At 42.0% G+C, this 18537-nt stretch overlaps 2 protein-coding genes across 3 annotated transcripts; both read right to left on the bottom strand.

Annotated features, from left to right (window-relative positions):
• Positions 1–21: 21 nt before the first annotated feature.
• LOC122765759 (vomeronasal type-2 receptor 26-like) lies at positions 22–2023 on the bottom strand. Its single transcript, XM_044020161.1, has 3 exons — positions 1999–2023; positions 1269–1392; positions 22–1164 (listed from the first exon to the last, which is right to left on the bottom strand). The coding sequence occupies exons 1-3, from the start codon at positions 2002–2004 to the stop codon at positions 263–265; spliced, it is 1032 nt and encodes a 343-aa protein (XP_043876096.1). The 5' UTR covers positions 2005–2023; the 3' UTR covers positions 22–262.
• Positions 2024–8444: 6421 nt separating this feature from the next.
• On the bottom strand, positions 8445–14671 carry LOC122765747 (extracellular calcium-sensing receptor-like). Of its 2 annotated transcripts, XM_044020147.1 has the most exons (9): positions 14410–14671; positions 13966–14260; positions 13798–13884; positions 13143–13334; positions 11363–11620; positions 11099–11302; positions 10409–10628; positions 9562–9678; positions 8445–9451 (listed from the first exon to the last, which is right to left on the bottom strand). In XM_044020147.1, exons 1-9 carry the CDS (start codon positions 14655–14657, stop codon positions 8556–8558), a joined length of 2517 nt encoding a protein of 838 aa, XP_043876082.1. In that variant the 5' UTR covers positions 14658–14671; the 3' UTR covers positions 8445–8555. The 2 variants fall into 2 exon arrangements, 1 of the variants encoding a protein (XP_043876082.1); XR_006360003.1 differs by lacking the exons at positions 10409–10628; positions 11099–11302; positions 11363–11620; ... (2 more) ...; positions 13966–14260; positions 14410–14671 and having other exon boundaries at positions 9393–9457; positions 9562–9629.
• Between the last annotated feature and the right edge of the window lie 3866 nt (positions 14672–18537).

The raw sequence follows: 18537 nt of genomic DNA, 5'->3' as shown, positions 1-18537 counted from the left end.
TATTTCTTAAAATGTACAATAAAGTGATAGTTACAGATAAATATTCATTTAATTATGTGTGCAATGTAGCATTCCCATATGATATAATTATAACTATAATATTGCGAGGAGGAGTCATATCTGTAAAGAAATATAGATACAAAAACAACATTAATTAAACATGTTGTTTTGTTTTTCCTTTTTTAATAGTTAGTTCTCTATAAGTCACTAAAAGAAATCTACAAGTCCATTTGCTACTGACTTTGGGTTAATTTGTCTTTCATCATTTCTTTTCTTTCCCCATCAGGTGCTGTTTTGTATTCTTTTCAGGCTTCAGTAAAATAATGTAACTCTTTGGAGCAAACAGACAGAACAATAAGCCAAAGCTGGAGGCCAAGATGGCAAATGACTCAACTGCATCTGCATAATTTCCAGGGGAACTGATATAAGCAGGAATGAATGCAAGCCACACAGAACAGAAGATCAGCATGCTGAAAGTGATGAACTTGGCCTCGTTGAAGTTCCCCGGCAATTTTCGGGCCAGAAAAGCCAATACAAAGCACAGACAGGCCTGTAGACCAATATATCCAAGAACGCACCAGAATGCCAGGCTAGAGCCCACACTACACTCCAGTATGATCTTAGAATGTTCATATTGGGTATTTCTGGATGGAAACGGGGGGACATCAATGAGCCAGGCAGCACAGATAACCACCTGAACCAGAGTGCAGCTGGAGATGATGGTCCTCTGCTGCTTAGGCCCCAGCCACTTCATGATGTTGTGCCCTGGCCTGGTGGCAGTGAATGCAGCCAGTACCACCAGGGTCTTCCCCAGGATGCAGGAAATACACAGTGAAAATGTGATGCTAAAGGCAGTGTGGCGCAGCATGCAGGACCAATATGTTGGCTTTCCAATGAAAAGCAGAGAACACAGGAAACACAGAGTCAGTGCAAACAGTATGAAGAAACTGAGCTCAGAGTTATTCACACGGACGATGGCTGTGTGTCTGTGACAGAAGAAGACTCCACAGACAGCCAGAGTGAAGCAGGCGCCCACCACAGACATCACTGTCAGGGCCATTCCCAATGAATCGAAGGTCAAGTACTCCACTTTCTTGGAGATGCAGGCTGTTCTGTCGTTGTTTGACCAGAAGTCCTCAGGACAAATTGTACAATCTACTGAGTCTAAAGGGAAGAACGTATGAACAATTTTCAGTCTTGCATCACTTCTGTACTACAATTGTAAGAATGGATTTGCTTTGACTTTTTATTGTTCAGATCAAACTCACTTGTCTGATTGCTAATTTTGCCACTGTCACATGGTACACAGTCAAAGCAGCAGATAGGCTCCCCACGACGGACAGCCTTCCGGAAGCCTGAAAGACAACTGGCACTGCACACAGATACTGGCACCTAGAGCGTAAAGACCATATGCTGATATTAGAAAAAGTTATTGGTTAATCTATTAACAGATGGAAATTCTTCATAATCACTTGTCAGTAAAGTATTTGTTACTTCAAGTTTCTCAAGTGTGTTTAACAGTGTATTGAGTTTTATGTTGGTTAGATGTACAGTATGTTGTCTGCAGATGTCAGACATAGTATACAGTAGGGCTGGGCGATTTGGACTAAAAGTCATAACTCGAAAACCATCGAAAAGCGTGACTGTCAGGCTCAATTGTGAGACTTGAGATTCCTGCAACAGGTTTTCGACATATTTTCAAGAACATTTTGCTGCTGGTCATCCGACACTTTAAAACCAAACCATCTCCAAATTATCCAGCCATTGTTCTTTCGTTTAGTGTCCAACTCCTCTTCTGCACTGCACTCCGTCTCCATGTTGTCACTGAGTGTAGGTGAGAGTGAAGGGGGAGGCGGAGCGGAAAGGGTGTGTGTGTGTGTAGGAACGCAGGGGGAAGGGAGAGGACAAATAGGTGCAAACTTGGGCTTAGAAACTTTGTTGTGTATGAACACAAATGACCCTGTATCAGATCCAGTCTGCTCTGTCCACCTGACTTACCTCCATCTCAACCTACAGAACTTCAACAGTTGGCATCTGATGAAGGTAAAAACACAGTGTGAGCAGCTTGCCTCACTCTGATGTCCTGCCCACATTATCCCGTCCTCCTGGATCAACAGCTTCTCTCCAACAGCCTTGGTTCCATCAAACAAACCCACATTGACAAATTCAATGTTTCCTTGTGGGCCTCTCTGCCAGTTGATAATATCATAATAGGGTACAGAGTCGCCCTTGGAATCAAAGTCCACCTCCTCACCAGCAATCTGAAAGTTCACTTCCTGGAGGTAGTGTTGCAGCTTGAAAATTAGGAAATGCACAAAATGAAACACTGAAATGCGTTTTTTTTTAAATAAAATACTGTCTTGCAGAGCTTCATAGTCTTCAGAGATTTCAGGTTTTCAAGTTCCCTAAAAATCCACGGCCTAAATTTGTACAGTCATGTACAAATTAATAAAATTAAAGTGAACACATCAAATGGAAATTAAAATATCTTGTCCAACAAGTAAATCAATGTCAATATTGATTTACATTGATTGACACTTATTGCCATAAGTGAAAAGTCCAGTGCTGTGTTTACAATGGAACAATAAACAATTTAAATATATTTTAATTTAGATTTTTTAGCTTATGTCATATGTACAATATGGGACACTCTAAATTGACTGTAGGTGTGAGAGTGAGTGTGAATGGTTGAATGGTTGTTTTGTCTCTATATGTATCTATCCATTTTCTACTGCTTTATCCTAATGGGAGATCGTTATTGTGGTCTGCGGTCCATCTGCCCACCACAAGGCTTTGACCCACAGTTTATAATGGTAAAACAACAGCGGATTATACAGTACCTGCCAAGGGTGTATGTTGTTGCTCTGAGCACATGAGTTGTTCTGGAAAGGCCCCCTCCCTGGCTGACAGAGAAGGAGGTTGTGCAGGGAATGAGCAATTGCATATACAGCCTTATATACATTATAGGCGATTCTAGGGCTGGATGTATTCATGTAGGCTGAGTTCTGTTCCAGCAGAGACTCCTGCCCTGAGCAGGGCGGCATCTGGGTGACAGAGGATGGAAAAGGACTGCAACCATACAGAGACTCCCACAGCTCATGCACCAGGACATTGTCAGGATATCTCTTAGGGTTTACTGTCTGCAGGAAGTCACCCAGTCTGGAGATATGACCTTTTTTAATGCCAAACCCAATGGCTCCCCCCAAGTAAGGGTAATACTCTCTCCCAGAAAAGACTGACGCTGTGACCAAGGGTTCACTCGCCACCCACTGGATTCCAGTGATGTTGTGAGTCATGTAGTCTCTCAAGAAAGGTGTCATATCCCCCGCAGTTGCAAATACCACCACCACATTTGCAGTAGAGCTACGCATCACCTTTACAGAGGGTCAGAATGTAGATGACAGGGTTTTACACAGGGACAAATCAAAACCGAGTGACAATAAGAAAAACTCAGATGTAGACAGTAAAAAATGACTAGTATTTCTAGTATAGACTTAAGTATAAGTCTTCATTTTTCTTCATGTTGAAGAAAATACTTTTTTTTTGTCAAAGTAAATTCATTTTTTTTGTTTTCATATTTCATAATTTCCTGTTCAATTTTGGTACTAACATTGCCTCTTGACTTCACATCCTGTATTTTACAACCATTCATTTTCTGGACATTGTCTTGAGATTCTGATTATTTTGTCATTGATTGAATGCACATGTATTGACCTATTGTTGGCTTAGTTAAGTGATGTTCTTAGGAAAAAATTTCATTGATATATCAGAGAGTCACAATATACGTCATGACTCCCTTCTTCTCCCCCCTGGAACTAATATTGGCCTGATGAGATAAATAGATGAAAGTGAGACAAATATACAGTTTTCTCCTGGAGTGTCTAAAATGAATGAAAACAGTTGGTCCACAAATAGGAGCATTAATGGCTCTATGTGTTAATATGTGTTAGCAGCACAAAAGTGTCGTTAACTGAAACAGAAACTCAATGATGCTATACAAACTGTAGTTAATTTTATAGCATCAAATCACCACTCTCCTCAGACCCTAGGGTTAAAGAGAGTGTTAATCTTGTGCTAAGAACACATTAAAGGGGCGGCAGCGGTTCAGTGGTAGAGTGAGTCGTCCTGCAACTGAAAGATTGAGGGTTTGATTCCTGGCTCCACGAGTCTTCATACTGATTTTTCTTTGGGCAAGACACTTATCCTCATATTATTGTGCTGGCAGTGTGTGAATCGGTATAAAAAATGTGTGACACTGAATGTGCTCCACATAGATGCATTGTATAAATGTGTGAATGTCATAAACTGTAGTGTATAGCAACTTTGACTGGTCATCAACACAATAAATGCTGTATAATACAGACCACTTAAAGGTAGAAGTCAACCATGCTCACAGTGTTTTCATACCTTTATTATCCTTAGTCCCGCCTGGTGATTGTAGGGCAGAGGTATCATTTCTTGGTATGCTAAACATACTTTGGTTTCCTGTAATTCTCTCAGTAAACCTTTTGCAGCAAAGCGACCATAATCATTGTCTCCTCGCAGCAGCCCCACCCAAGTCCAGTTGAAGTGCAACAGCAGCTGTGCAATGGCTTTCACCTGGGTTCAACAGAAAAAGACAACTCACACAGTTTCATATTGTAGACATTAAAAATCTTGAACAAATAAAAAGCAATATTGCAAGATGATAAATTATTTGGTTTTGTGCCCTGTTACAACATGGATGTATTCTGTAAACTATAAAGCATGGAAGTTTGGCAGAACAAAAAAATATTGATGTATTTTTATATTACTGGGACAACACATAAGCATTGTTCCATCTTAATAAAATTTAAGCAGTGCAGTATATAAGACTCTGAAACAAGCATAAAGACTTACAATGAAGACATTGACAAACATCAATAATAAAGATTATAACAATACAAAAAAAATATTATATCAATGTGGTGATGTTTATCATCAGTGATTATTACAATGACCAAAACTGAAAAGAAGACAAACGGGATATAAGAAAGAGGAAAACTCATATATTTAAATCCATTTCTCAGTGTTTAAATATTTACCTCTGTTTTATTAATAGTGTTAACTTTCCAGTTCAAAGCTTTAAAGGTAGTTTCTGATGACAGAGTAGTAAATGTGTCGAGCTTTAACTGAAAACAATAACTGACCACATATTTTATATTTTACCTGGTAGTCATCACTAGGAATTACTCTGAAGAAGGTTGGATATTTTTGTCTGTCTGACAAACATGCACATGAAGAGGCATAGCTGATCTGTGTAAAGAGTGCAGAGTGCAGTGTTACTGAGAAAATAATCAAATCTTTGTGATGATTGACATAAATAAAAGTCACTTTTACCATGGGGATCCTGAATGACTGCAGGATTCTTGACACAACAATAGACTGACCAGATCCAGAAGCCCCAATCACAGCGAGGAGTGACGAGGCATTTGTGCACATAGAAGAGTTTTCCTCATTCACCCCATTCAGCATCGATAAAACAGCTCTCTGTCCTGTCAGTGGATATCTACACGAATCAAAGATTTTGTAGCCCAGAGTGTGATTCGGCAACATCACTGGATTCTGGTTTATCTCCTCCACTGCCAGTCTCATAGTCTGAGCCCACCGGAAAGCCCTGAGAAATAGTCTGTGGCTGATACAGATGAATGCAGTCTGTTCATATAAAAACTCTAATGATTATAAACACATTCTGTCTACTCCATTTTATATTAAGAATGCAAAGTTAGACATAATTTAGAGGAAAAAATAAATAAAATCCTCCCACTGTCATCTATGAAACTCACCCATTGCAATTTATTGGTGGTGGTCTGTAGGTGCCGTTAACGACTGGCATTTTTAGATTATAATGAAGGGGGAAAATCCCACCAATGACATAGTCACCCTGGACCACAAATCCTGGCTGGAAGCTGTTTAGAAGAGTGCACTTTGAGGCTGCTGGTGGAGGTTCAGTGGAGATGCTGGAAAGTGAGCTATCAGTTAAAGTGAGGACACTGAGAAAGTAAAGCAAAGAAAATAACGCAAGTGAAGTCATAATGTTTCACTGGGCTGAGGAGAGAATGAGAGGTACAGAGGAAACGATAAGGCACTTTATAAAGGCTACAGTATCACACCTTCTGAGTTTTGCATCTCGTTAATGACAGAGTGGCTTTGGATTGGACAGTAGTCTACAATCAGGAACTAAAGTGGGTTAATGCTGAACTGTTGGGGGAAAGGCTAAGGCCCTAATCAAAGAAAAGACAAATACACAAACAAATATAGTCTCATATGATAATGTACCTGTTATTATTTCTTTTTTGATGTAAACTGACAACAGACATTTGTTTCTCTCATGATTTCTGTTTGGTCACTGTCAAAAAGATAGTAAAAGTAAAGGCTCGACTACTGTACTTTTCCTCAGAGCTGATTTTGTCATGACCCCAGGAACCTTTCTTGAATGATATTCAACATTGCACGTTTTCACATTTCATATGAAGGTGTTTGGGTCTCTGTTTAGTATTTCTGTCATATTTTCAAGGATTTCATTTTGTCAGTAATTTTGTGCTAAAATGATTCCGTGGTCCTCTGTATAAATTGAAGTGTCACCCCAATGGTAAATGGTACAAGGTTTAATTTACAGTACAAACATGAAACTTGGCAGCATGATCAGACCAAGAACTCGACAAAGATTATGTGACCTACTGAGTTTAAGTCCTTCTAAGGACTCGTATAGAACCTGTGTGATCTTTAAACATTAAACATAAAAGGTTACCAAATGGTCAAAACCAGCTTACAAGGTGTGGCTGTGAAACAGCAGTGAATTTGCATGATCTCTATGAAACACACAATTCGGATTTACTACGTATAACACGTGATATCGTATATAAAAAAAAAAACTCTTGGTGTGTCATCAATCCAACAGCAGTTGACCAAAGAGCTGTGCAGTAGTAATTTAACCAAACAACATAAAAGAACATAAAAGAAAGAAACATGCAAGTAGACAATCATCTGCCTAATGTGTAATGGCAGTCTATACCATAACTTCGGCAACTAAGTTATGGTCTGATCCTCTATAAACTTCAGCTGTGATTTCAGAACTAAGAGCAGCTGATCAGCTTAGTGTCCTTGTTAAAAAGTGCGTGGCAGCATTCTGAACAGGCTGAAGGTGAGAAATGAAATCCAAGCTCGCCCCAACATATTGGACATTACAACAGTCTTGACAGTTCAGGATAAAAGCATGAAAAAGTTTTTCACCCTAACCCTAACCAAGTCCCTGGAAAGAACAGACCTAATCTTAACCATTTGCCTTAGTTGAAAAAAGCCTTTTTTCACAACAGAGTTGAACTGTTTGTCAAGTTTCAACTCACAGTCTATTTTCACCCCCAGATTGGTAACAGTGGTTCTGATAGAAGGAGCCAAAGTCAATAAGTTGGGTGTCGGGAGCACCACACGGACAGAACAATATAACTTCCGTTTTTCTGTCATTCAAACTCAGGAAGTTTAATGCCATCCATACCGTAATGCCATTAACACATTTTAACAATTTGACAATCATCTGCATAGCAGTGGAAACAAATGCCGTATTTTAGAGAAATAGGAAGTAGGTTTTTCCTTGAAGACCCCTTACTAGGACAAACCAGGGCCACCCCTCGGACCCGAACCCCTGTCCAGAGCATGCACACAAAAAAGAATAAAGTAAAAAGTTTAGGTTGTTGTTCCTATTCTCACAGTTTATATGGACCAAAACTGTCCTGTGCTTCCGTTAAATCAAAACCAAGGTATTGCCCTGTTTTCTTTTTTTGATCCCAGTAAGTCTTTGGTGCTTTTATGTTTCTCACACAACAGGAATGTGATCACTGAGTTTATCTGTTTCTCCATTTTAAAATCCTTATCCATTATTACCCCTACATTCTTTACAGACAGTTTGATAGAAGATTGCAGGGGGAAAGGTCCAAGAAGGGGTTGTGGCTGTCTCCATTTGCCCCGAAAAGAATGACTTCTGTCTTGTTTTCATTGAGCTTTAGAAAATGTAAAGCCATCCAGTCTTTAATGGCTTTAAAACAAACAAGCAATGTGCTCAAAGAGTTCGGGTCTTTCTTTTTTAAGGGCAGGTATAGTTGTGTGCCAAATGCATCAATTCCCACCTCTGCTAGTCTAGAGTCAAGTCAAGAACCAATATTTCTGTCATTTTGTGACATATTGTAATAACTGCTTTTCTGCAAGCATCCTATGACGTTTCCCTGTTATCTCAATCTTCTTGACAGCCAACACATTTACTAACCCCTTGTTTGATCTTGTACATGCTTTTTTAGTGTATTTATTGTTATAATTGCTAAAAAAAACTATTGATAATATTGTGTGGATTCTGTAATATATGAAGTGTCTTGACATAATGTATACAAAACAGAGTCATATCTGTAAATAAATATCAATATCAACAAACAACATTGATGAATGAACATGTTTTTTAAATGGTTAGTTATCCATAAGTCACCGAAAGAAATCTACAAGTCCATTTGCTACTGACTTGCAATAGCTTTGGGTACATTTTTGTTTCATCATTTTTTTTCTTTCCCCATCAGGTGCTGTTTTGTATTCTTTTCAGGCTTCAGTAAAATAATGTAACTCTTTGGAGCAAACAGACAGAACAATAAGCCAAAGCTGGAGGCCAAGATGGCAAATGACTCAACAGCATCTGCATAATTTCCAGGGGAGCTGATATAAGCAGGGATAAATGCTAGCCACACAGAACAGAAGATCAGCATGCTGAAGGTAATGAACTTGGCCTCGTTGAAGTTCCCTGGCAATTTTCGGGCCAGAAAAGCCAATACAAAGCACAGACAGGCCTGTAGACCAATATATCCAAGAACGCACCAGAATGCCAGACTAGAGCCCACACTACACTCCAGTATGATCTTAGAATGTTCATATTGTGTATTTCTGGATGGAAACGGGGGAACATCAATGAGCCAGGCAGCACAGATAACCACCTGAACCAGAGTGCAGCTGGAGATGATGGTCCTCTGCTGCTTAGGCCCCAGCCACTTCATGATGTTGTGCCCTGGCCTGGTGGCAGTGAATGCAGCCAGTACCACCAGGGTCTTCCCCAGGATGCAGGAAATACACAGTGAAAATGTGATGCTAAAGGCAGTGTGGCGCAGCATGCAGGACCAATATGTTGGCTTTCCAATGAAAAGCAGAGAACACAGGAAACACAGTGTCAGTGCAAACAGTATGAAGAAACTGAGCTCAGAGTTATTCACACGGACGATGGCTGTGTGTCTGTGACAGAAGAAGACTCCACAGACAGCCAGAGTGAAGCAGGCGCCCACCACAGACATCACTGTCAGGGCTATTCCCAATGAATCGAAGGTCAAGTACTCCACTTTCTTGGAGATGCAGGCTGTTCTGTCGTTGTTTGACCAGAAGTCCTCAGGACAAATTGTACAATCTACTGAGTCTAAGGTGAAGAAAGTATGAACTATTTTCAGTCTTTCATCATTTATGTACTACAATTGTAAGAATAGATTTGCTTTGATATTTTATTGTTCAGATCAAACTCACTTGTCTGATTGCTAATTTTGCCACTGTCACATGGTACACAGTCAAAGCAGCAGATAGGCTCCCCACGACGGACAGCCTTCCGGAAGCCTGGAAGACAACTGGCACTGCAAACAGATACTGGCACCTAGAGCGTAAAGACCATGTGCTGATATTAGTAAATGTTATTGGTTAATCTAATAACAGATGGAAATTCATCAAAATCACTTGTCAGTAAAGTATTTGTTACTTCTAGTTTATCAAGTGTGTTTAACAGTGTTTTGAGTTTTATGTTGGTTAGATATGTTTGGTCTGCAGATGTCAGTCTAGACTACAGGTATGCAGGTCGTCATCAAACAATTTGATGATGGTCACATGGTTACAAGCTGGACACTGAGGACTGGGTTCCTGCCCATGTGCTAGTCCATAACCTGTGGTTCTGTTAAATACATTTACCTGTTGATCTATGAGAGGTCTTTCAGAAGCCTTTAATGTCATGAAGAAAGATTAATTCAATATCTATCGCTTCATCCTGCACATGATGATCGTGGGGAGCTGGAGCCAATCCCAGCTGACATAGGACAAAAGGCGGAGTCAGACCCAAGATGGGTCACCAGCACACAGAGAAAAATAACCATTCACTCTCACATTCTATAAAGAAAGATCCATGAGGACAACAACACTGGATAGAAGGTCACCAAACACATCATAGTCCAGCTGGTCTTTGAATCCCCGTTGTGTTTGAAAACAAATGACCCTGTATCAGATCCAGTGTGTTCTGTCCAACTGACTTACCTCCATCTCAACCTACAGAACTTCAACAGTTGGCATCTGATGAAGGTAAAAACACAGTGTGAGCAGCTTGCCTCACTCTGATGTCCTGCCCACATTATCCCGTCCTCCTGGATCAACAGCTCCTCTCCAACAGCTTTGGTTCCATCAAACAAACCCACATTGACAAATTCAATGTTTCCTGCTGGGCCTCTCTGCCAGTTGATAATATCATAATAGGGTACAGAGTCGCCCTTGGCATCAAAGTCCACCTCCTCACCAGCAATCTGAAAGTTCACTTCCTGGAGGTAGTGTTGCAGCTTGAAAATTAGGAAATGCACAAATTGAAACACTGAATTGCATTAAACAAGGTTTTCAGTAAAATGTTGTCTTGCAGAGCTTCCCAGTCCTCAGAGTTTTGAAGTTTTAAGCCCCTTAATATCCACGGCTTAAATTTGTACAGTGGTAGAAATGTAATATAACCATAAAGAGAACACATCACATGGAAATTATAATATATTTTTGTTTCTACAATGGAACAATACATAATTTAAAAATATTCATAAAACATATTTAAATCTTAATGAAATGTGTGTCATTTTGATTATTTTTTTAGATTAAAATGCAGAATTGAGATGCAACACAGAAAATATGTTTGCCACATATACAGTGTGCTACTTGACTTTGGTAAATGGGTGACAGTGATTGTGGTCTGAGGTCCACCTACAAAACTACAAGGCCTGTAATGGTACAGTTTGTAATGGTAAATAAATAGTGGATTATACAGTACCTGCCAGGGGTGTATGTTGTTGCTCTGAGCACATGAATTGTTTTGGAAAGGCCCCCTCCCTGGCTTACAGAGAAGGAGGTTGTGCAGGGAATGAGCAATGGCATATACAGCCTTATATACATTATAGGCAACTCGAGGGCTGGATGTATTCATGTAGGCTGAGTGCTGTTCTAGCAGAGTCTCCTGCCCTGAGCAAGGTGGCATCTGGGTGACAGAGGATTGAAAAGGACTGCAACCATACAGAGACTCCCACAGCTCATGCACCAGGACATTGTCAGGATATCTCTTAGGGTTTACTGTCTGCAGGAAGTCACCCAGTCTGGAGATATGACCTTTTCTGATGCCAAACCCAATGGTTCCTCCCAAGTAAGGGTAATACTCTTTCCCTGAAAAGACCAATGCTTCACTCACCACCCACTGGATTACAGTGATTTTCTGAGTCATGTAGTCTCTCAAGAAAGGTGTCATTTCCCCCTCGCCTGCAAATACCACTACTACTTTTGCAGTAGAGCGATGCATCACCTTTACAGGGGCAGATAATATAGATGACAGGGTTTTACAAAGAGACAAATGAAAAACCCAGATGTACACAGTGAAAAATAACTAGTATAGACCTTATAAGGTGATATTATAGGTGTGCATTCTGAAGAAAATCCTTTTTTTGTCATAGTCAAGTCATGTTTTTGTTTACATGATTCATCATTTCTTGTTTTGATACTTACATTGTCTTTTGACTTCACACACTGTATTTTCGATGTGATTTTATGCTATGCCCCAATAGTTTAACCTGTAACATTATTCATCTTCCTCGTGTTATGACCCTCTTAATTTTCTGGACATTGTCCTGCGATGTCATATCCATGCCTGGCAGTCTGTTTTTTCCTGCATTTCCCCTCCCTTCCTGTTGTGTCACTCTCTCACTAGGAGCAGGTCCCAGGCTCAGGCAGCTGCAGGTCACACACCTGGTGCCAATCACCTCATCAAGGCTTTTCTTAAATACTCAAGCTTTCAAGCCACTCACTGCCAGATCGTTTCAGTTTATTTGTGGTAAACTCAGTCTGGCTGATCTCTGAAGTTTTTGCTGCCTCTCTGGACCCGCTCGTCTCCCAGCTTCCTCACCGCTACCCTCCACCTGCCATCATCGTTCCCCCCACGTCTCAGTTCCTCGGCAGTCTCTGGACACCTCTACATCCTTGCCATCTTCACCCCTTCCTGCCAACCTTTTTCCACCAAATAAACCTGTTTGTTGCTCAGCTCTGAGTCTGTGTCCTGGTCCTAACCACCACTGGTTATCCACAATCTGGCCTCTGTGATAACTAGTGGGGGTTTAATTCTGATTCTTTGGTTGTTTTTGATTGAATGCACATGTATTGACCTATTGTTGAATTAGTTAAATGATGTTCTTAGGAAAAGTTTTTATTGATAAATGGTCAGAGAGTTACAATTCACGTCATGACTCTCTTCTCCTCTATGGATCTAATATGGGCCTGATGAACTAAATTGATGGCAGTGAAACGAAGGTACAGCTTTCTCTGTCTAAATTTAATGATAATAGTAGGTCCACAAATATGAGCTTCAATGGCTCTATGTGTTAGTATGTTTAAGCAGCACAAAAGTGTCTTTAACTGAAACAGAAACTCATTAACTGTAGTTAATTTTTTATAGCATCAAATCACTGCTTCTCCCCAGAGGGTGTTATTATTTTATCCTGTGGTAAGAGCATACTAAATGGCGACAGTGGAACAGTGGTAGAGTGAATCGTCTTTCAACTGAAAGATTAAGGGTTTGATTCCTGGTTCCATGAGTCTACATGCTGATGTTTCTTTGGGCAAGACACTTATCCTCATATTACTTTCCCGGCAGTATGTGAATGGGTATGAAAGATGTCTGACACAATAGATGCAATGTGATTTATGTGAATGGGTGAATGACAAACTGTAGTGTAAAGCAGCTTTGAGTCATCAACACTATAAATGCTGTATATAAATACAGACCAGTTACCATTTAAAGGCAGAAGTCAACAGTGCCCACAGTGTTTTCCTACCTTGATTATCCTAAGTCCCGTCTTGCGATTGTAGGGCAGAGGAATCATTTCTTGGTAGGCTACACATACTTTGGTTTCCTGTAATTCTCTCAGTAAACCTTTTGCAGCAAAGCGGCCATAATCATGGTCTCCTCGCAGCAGCCCCACCCAAGTCCAGTTAAAGTGCACCAGCAGCCGTGCAAAGGCTTTCACCTGGGCTCAACAGAAAAAAAAACAATCAACTCACCCAGTTTCATATCACAGACATTAAAAACGTAAAGAAAAAAAGCAATATCTTCATAAATGATTTAGTGTAGTGCCTTTTGTGTTGTATTATTTTATAGGGACAACATACATAAGCGTTGTTCCATCTTAATAAAAATGTAAGCAGTGCTGTATATCCAAGACTCTAAAACAAGCACAAACAATAACAATGAAAAAGAAATCAACAAATATCAATAACTACTAAACTAAAATATAAATGTACTGGTGATTATCATCAGTGATTATTGTAATGACCAAACCTGAAAAGAACACTCACAGAATATGAGAAAGACAAAAACTTATATATTTAAATTAATTTCTCTGTGATTTGCCTTTTACAGTTTAAAGCTTTTAAGATCGTTGAAAGAATTATTTCTGATGATAATAACTGACCACATGTTTTACATTTTACCTGGTAGTAATCACTAGGAATTACTCTGAAGAAGGTTGGATATTTTTGTCTGTCTGACAAACATGCACATGAAGAAAAGTAGCTGATCTGAGTAAAGACAGAGTGCAGTGTTACTGAGAAAATAATGACATTTTTGTGATGATTGGCATAAATAAAAGTCACTGTTACCATGGGGATCCTGAATGGCTGCAGGATTTTTGACACAACAATAGACTGAGCAGATCCAGAAGGCCCAATCACAGCGAGGAGTGACGAGGCATTTGTGCAAATAGAAGAGTTTTCCTCACTCACCCCATTCAGCATTGATAAAACAGCTCTCTGTCCTGTCAGTGGATATGCATATGAACATGAATCAAAGATTTTGTAGCCCAGAGTGTGATTCGGTAACAGCACTGGATTCTGGTTTATCTCCTCCACTGCCAGTCTCATAGTCTGAGCCCACCGGAAAGCCCTGGGATCAAATCTGTAGTCGATACAGATGAATGTAGTCTGTTCATTTAAAATCTCTAAACCCATCTAGTCTGCTCCATTTTATATTAAGAGTGCAACATTAGAAATAATTTACAACAACAAAGTAAGTAAAATCCTCCCACTATCATCTATGAAACTCACCCATTGCAATCTATAGGTGGTGGTCTGTAGGTGCCGTTAAGGTCTGGCATTTTCAGATTAAAATTAAGGGGGAAAATCCCACCAATGACATAGTCACCCTGGACCACAAATCCTGGCTGGAAGCTGTTTAGAAGAGTGCACTTTGAGGCTGCTGGTGGAGCTGCAGTTGTGATACTGGAAAGTGAGCTATCAGTTAAAGTGAGGGCAGTGAGAGAGTAAAGCAAAGAAAATAAAGCAAGTGAAGTCATAATGTTTCACTGGGCTTAAGAGAGAATAAGAGGGACAGAGCAAACGATAAGGCACTTTATAAAGGCTACAGTATCACACCTTCTGAGTCTTGCATCTTATTAATGATAGAGTGGCTTTGGATTGGACACTAGTCTACAATCAGGAACTAAAGTGGGTTTATGCTGAACTGTGGGGAGAAAGCTAAGGCCCTAAACAAATAGAGTCTCATATGATAATGTAACTGTTATTACTTATTTGTTGATGTAATGAGACAACATACATTTGTTTTTCTCATGATTTCTGTTTGGTCACTGTCAAAAAGCTGAAAGTAAAGACTTTTCTTCAGAGCTGATTTTGTCATGACCCCAGGAACCTTTCTTGAATGATATTCAACACTGCAAGTTTTTACATTTCATATTAAGGTGTTTGGGTCTCTGTTAAGTATTTCTGTCATATTTTCAAGTATTTCATATTTGCCAGTAATTTTGTGCTAAAATGTGCCAAAGTCAATAAGTTGGGTGTCGGGAGCACCACTCGGACAGAACAATATAACATCCATTTCTATTTCATTTTTCCTTTACCAACAAAGTCATGTGACCTGGGTGACGCAAGCGACCTGTATAAAGGAGGCTGGCACCCAGAGATCGTCTCCTTTTCATCTTCTCGCCTTTAGTGCACGCATTGTTGCTATTTTATTGTTGCCTACGCCAGTAGCCTCGTAACCTCACTGGTTGGAGCTGTGGATTTGCCCTCCAGAGGCTGCGTAGCTGGCTCTCATCCCAGCTGTATTGATTTCCCTTGCCAGCGGCGTGCTTCAGAGGAGCTGGCCGGACCCCAAAGCTTTCATTCACCTGCCAAGTGACTGTAGGGCTTTGGCCGCCATGAAGGATGCTGCCCAGTACAGGTGTACAGGTGTGCTGTTGATGCTTCTATCGCTTCTTTGATAGTGTCTCCAGGTGAAGCTCTTAGGCCTGATGCCTTTTGTCCACGCCCACAGTGTAGGATCACTAATGACCTCCTAAGAGCTATGATATAGCAGCTCGGATGGGACGCATCGGAAACTCCTTTTCCCACCTGGTCCTGGCTTAATCTCAGACCCTTCAGACGACTGGAGCCGATGCTTCGGGAGTGATGCTTCACTCCAGGCATTTGCCTTCATGAGCAAGGAGCTTGGGAGACTGATGTCTGCCCTGACCTTGGCTTGGCGCCAAGTGTGGCTTGCCCAATCCCCCTTGTCAGAGCCATGTAGGAGGACGCTCCGCACGCTACCTGTAATTCCAGGTCAGATGTTTGGAACTGCAGCCCAGCAGGCTTTGGAGCCAAGTGTGCAGGTGACTAAGGTCAAGAAACAGTTTTCTGACTTACGTCAGCCATCATCGTCTTGGCCAAGACGTGCTGCTGCTGCTCCCCGCCCAGCAGTCAATGCTCAGGGGGACTCAGGAGCCAGCTGCCCCTTGTTCCAATAGGGGCGTTTCTACAGGTCCCCTCAGCAGCCTGCCTTTCGGGCGCCAAGGGACAAGGCACCGGATATGGGTTGCTGATTGACTCTCCCGGCCACCCAAAGGTCTTGGGAGTCGAACCTGATTCCTCGAACTGGGGCACCAGCCATTTCTCCCCACAACATCTGAGGGAGGCCCTGACCTCAGACCCTTGGGTGTTGTTAACTCTTTCCAAGGGGTACAGTATTCAGTTCAGGCGTCAACCCCCCAAGTTCACCGGTGTCAGGATGACTATTGTGAAGTCTTTGACTCTAGAGCGGGAGATTTCAGTGCTTCTGGAGAAGGGCACCATAAAGTGTGTAAAGAGTTCCGATCATTCGAGAGGGTTCTATTCGACGTATTTTCTTGATCCAAAAAAGGATGACGCTTTCACCCCATCCTCGATCTCAGACGGTTGAACAAGTTCATAAAAGTTCTTTGTTTTCACATGCTTCGCACAACAGATGTTCTTCAGGCTGTCTTGGAGAGAGTCTGGTTCACAAGCGTCAATCTGAAAGATGCTTATTTTCATGTGCCAATAGCACCCCGCCACAGGCAGTTCCTTTGTTTTGCCTTCGGAGGTCAGGTATACCAGTTTTGCGTGCTCCCCTTTGGGCTTTCACTTGCTCCTCGGATATTTACCAGGTGCTTTGCAGCGACACTTTCACCTCTGCAGAGCAGCGGTGTTCAAATCCTTCCTTACTTGGACGACTGGCTCATATGCTCCCCAACCCGTGAATAGGTCATCCACAACACAACGGTTGTGTTGAATCATGTGACCCAGTTGGGTCTTACTGTGAATTTTGTAAAGCGCTGTTTGGTTCCCAGCCAGCGAATTGTGTTCATCAGGGTTGTTCTCGACTCAATGTTGATGAAGGCCTCCACCTCCCCACAGAGGGTGGACGTCATTCTCAGCGTTGTCTCTCGTGTACAGAGAGGCACAAGGCTGACATATGGTCTGTTTCTCCGGCTGCTAGGAAAACTGACAGCAGCAGCAACGGTCATTCCTTTGGGACTCTCGTTGCGTCCCTTGCAGGTGTGGCTCAATGGGTTGGGCCTCAACCCCAGGAGGCACCAGGACAGAACTGTGATGGTCTTGTGCAGGTGCCTTCGATCTCTCAAACCCTGGAAAAGCAGGGCTTGTCTCTTCAGCGGTGTTCCCTTGGGCTCTCTTCCTTCTCAGCGGGAGGTAGTGGTAACAGACGCCTCCCGCTCAGGCTGGGGAGCTGTGTGGAACCACAGGACGGTCAGGGGAACCTGGAGTCCTCGAGTGAGGCTTCAGCACATAAATGTGTTGGAGCTCCGTGCGGTGCACTTAGCCCTCAGGCACTTCCTCCCTTTTTTGGAAGGGAGGCCCGACCTTGTCCGGTCGGACAACACATCGACAGTTTACCATGTGAACCACCGAGGGGGGAACCAGATCCAGTCAATCCCTGTGGAAGGCTCAGAAACTCCTTCAATGGGCCTCACCTCACCTTGCGAGCCTCAGAGCAATGCATTTGCCTGGGGTACAGAAAGCGGCTGTGGATATGCTGTCTCGCCAAAAGCCCCCTCCCGGGGAGTGGAGACTGAACCCCACGGTGGTTCAGATGGTGCAGGAGCACCAAACCTCTGGTGTCGACCTGTTTGCCTCGAAGACATCGACGCCCACTGTGATTCTCCCTCTCAGAACTGACCAGCCCATTGGGGCAGGATGCCCTGGCACACTCCTGGTCAGACTGCCTCCTGTATGCCTTCCCTCTGGTCCCACTACTCATGCTGACTCTTCACAGGATAGTCAGGAGCAGTCGCGCAGTGTTGCTGGTGGCTCCCTACTGGCCCGGCAGGATATGGTTTCCTCTCATCCGTCAGCTTCGCAACGGGGAGCCCTGGCGTCTTGCACTGATACCATGCCTTAATGCCGTTAACACATTTTAACAATGAGTGGAGAGTGAGAGTCATTTATTGTTAGAGGTACGTAAATTTGACAGTCACTGCTCTAACGCTCTCTAACTCTAGTTGCTGTGGTGACGTTTAAACATGCCTGCAAAATAAGATACCGATACGCCATAAAGTGCATGAAAACTCACCATAACGCCAAATCAATGGCGTTGTTTCTCTGTAATGAGATGGTTCCACCAAGTATGATGCTCGAAGTGCATTCGCATTTACTGATGTGGTGGCCCTCAGTAATTACTTCTGTCCTTCGTGTTCCTGTTTTTTTCTTTCAAAATACTCCAGGGGCTTGTCTTTTAATCCAGGATGCCTGGTCTCTAAGTGGCGAAGCAATTTTGAAATCCATATTTCAAGTAGCTCTCCTGGTATTGTCTGTTAAAAATCTTTCTTTTTCTTGGAAGTCGTAGGCTCTTCTTCTGTCTCTTCACTGGGCCTTTTCCCCTTCGCAAAGAAACTTTCCAAAGGCGTCTGTTTCTTACTCATTTTG

The sequence above is a fragment of the Solea senegalensis genome, linkage group LG3 (assembly GCF_019176455.1).
Source record: "Solea senegalensis isolate Sse05_10M linkage group LG3, IFAPA_SoseM_1, whole genome shotgun sequence".
In the NCBI taxonomy this organism is placed as follows: Eukaryota; Metazoa; Chordata; class Actinopteri; order Pleuronectiformes; family Soleidae; genus Solea; species Solea senegalensis.
The sequence above is the reverse complement of the archived record's forward strand: the minus strand, read 5'-3'. Positions and strand labels throughout refer to the sequence as shown.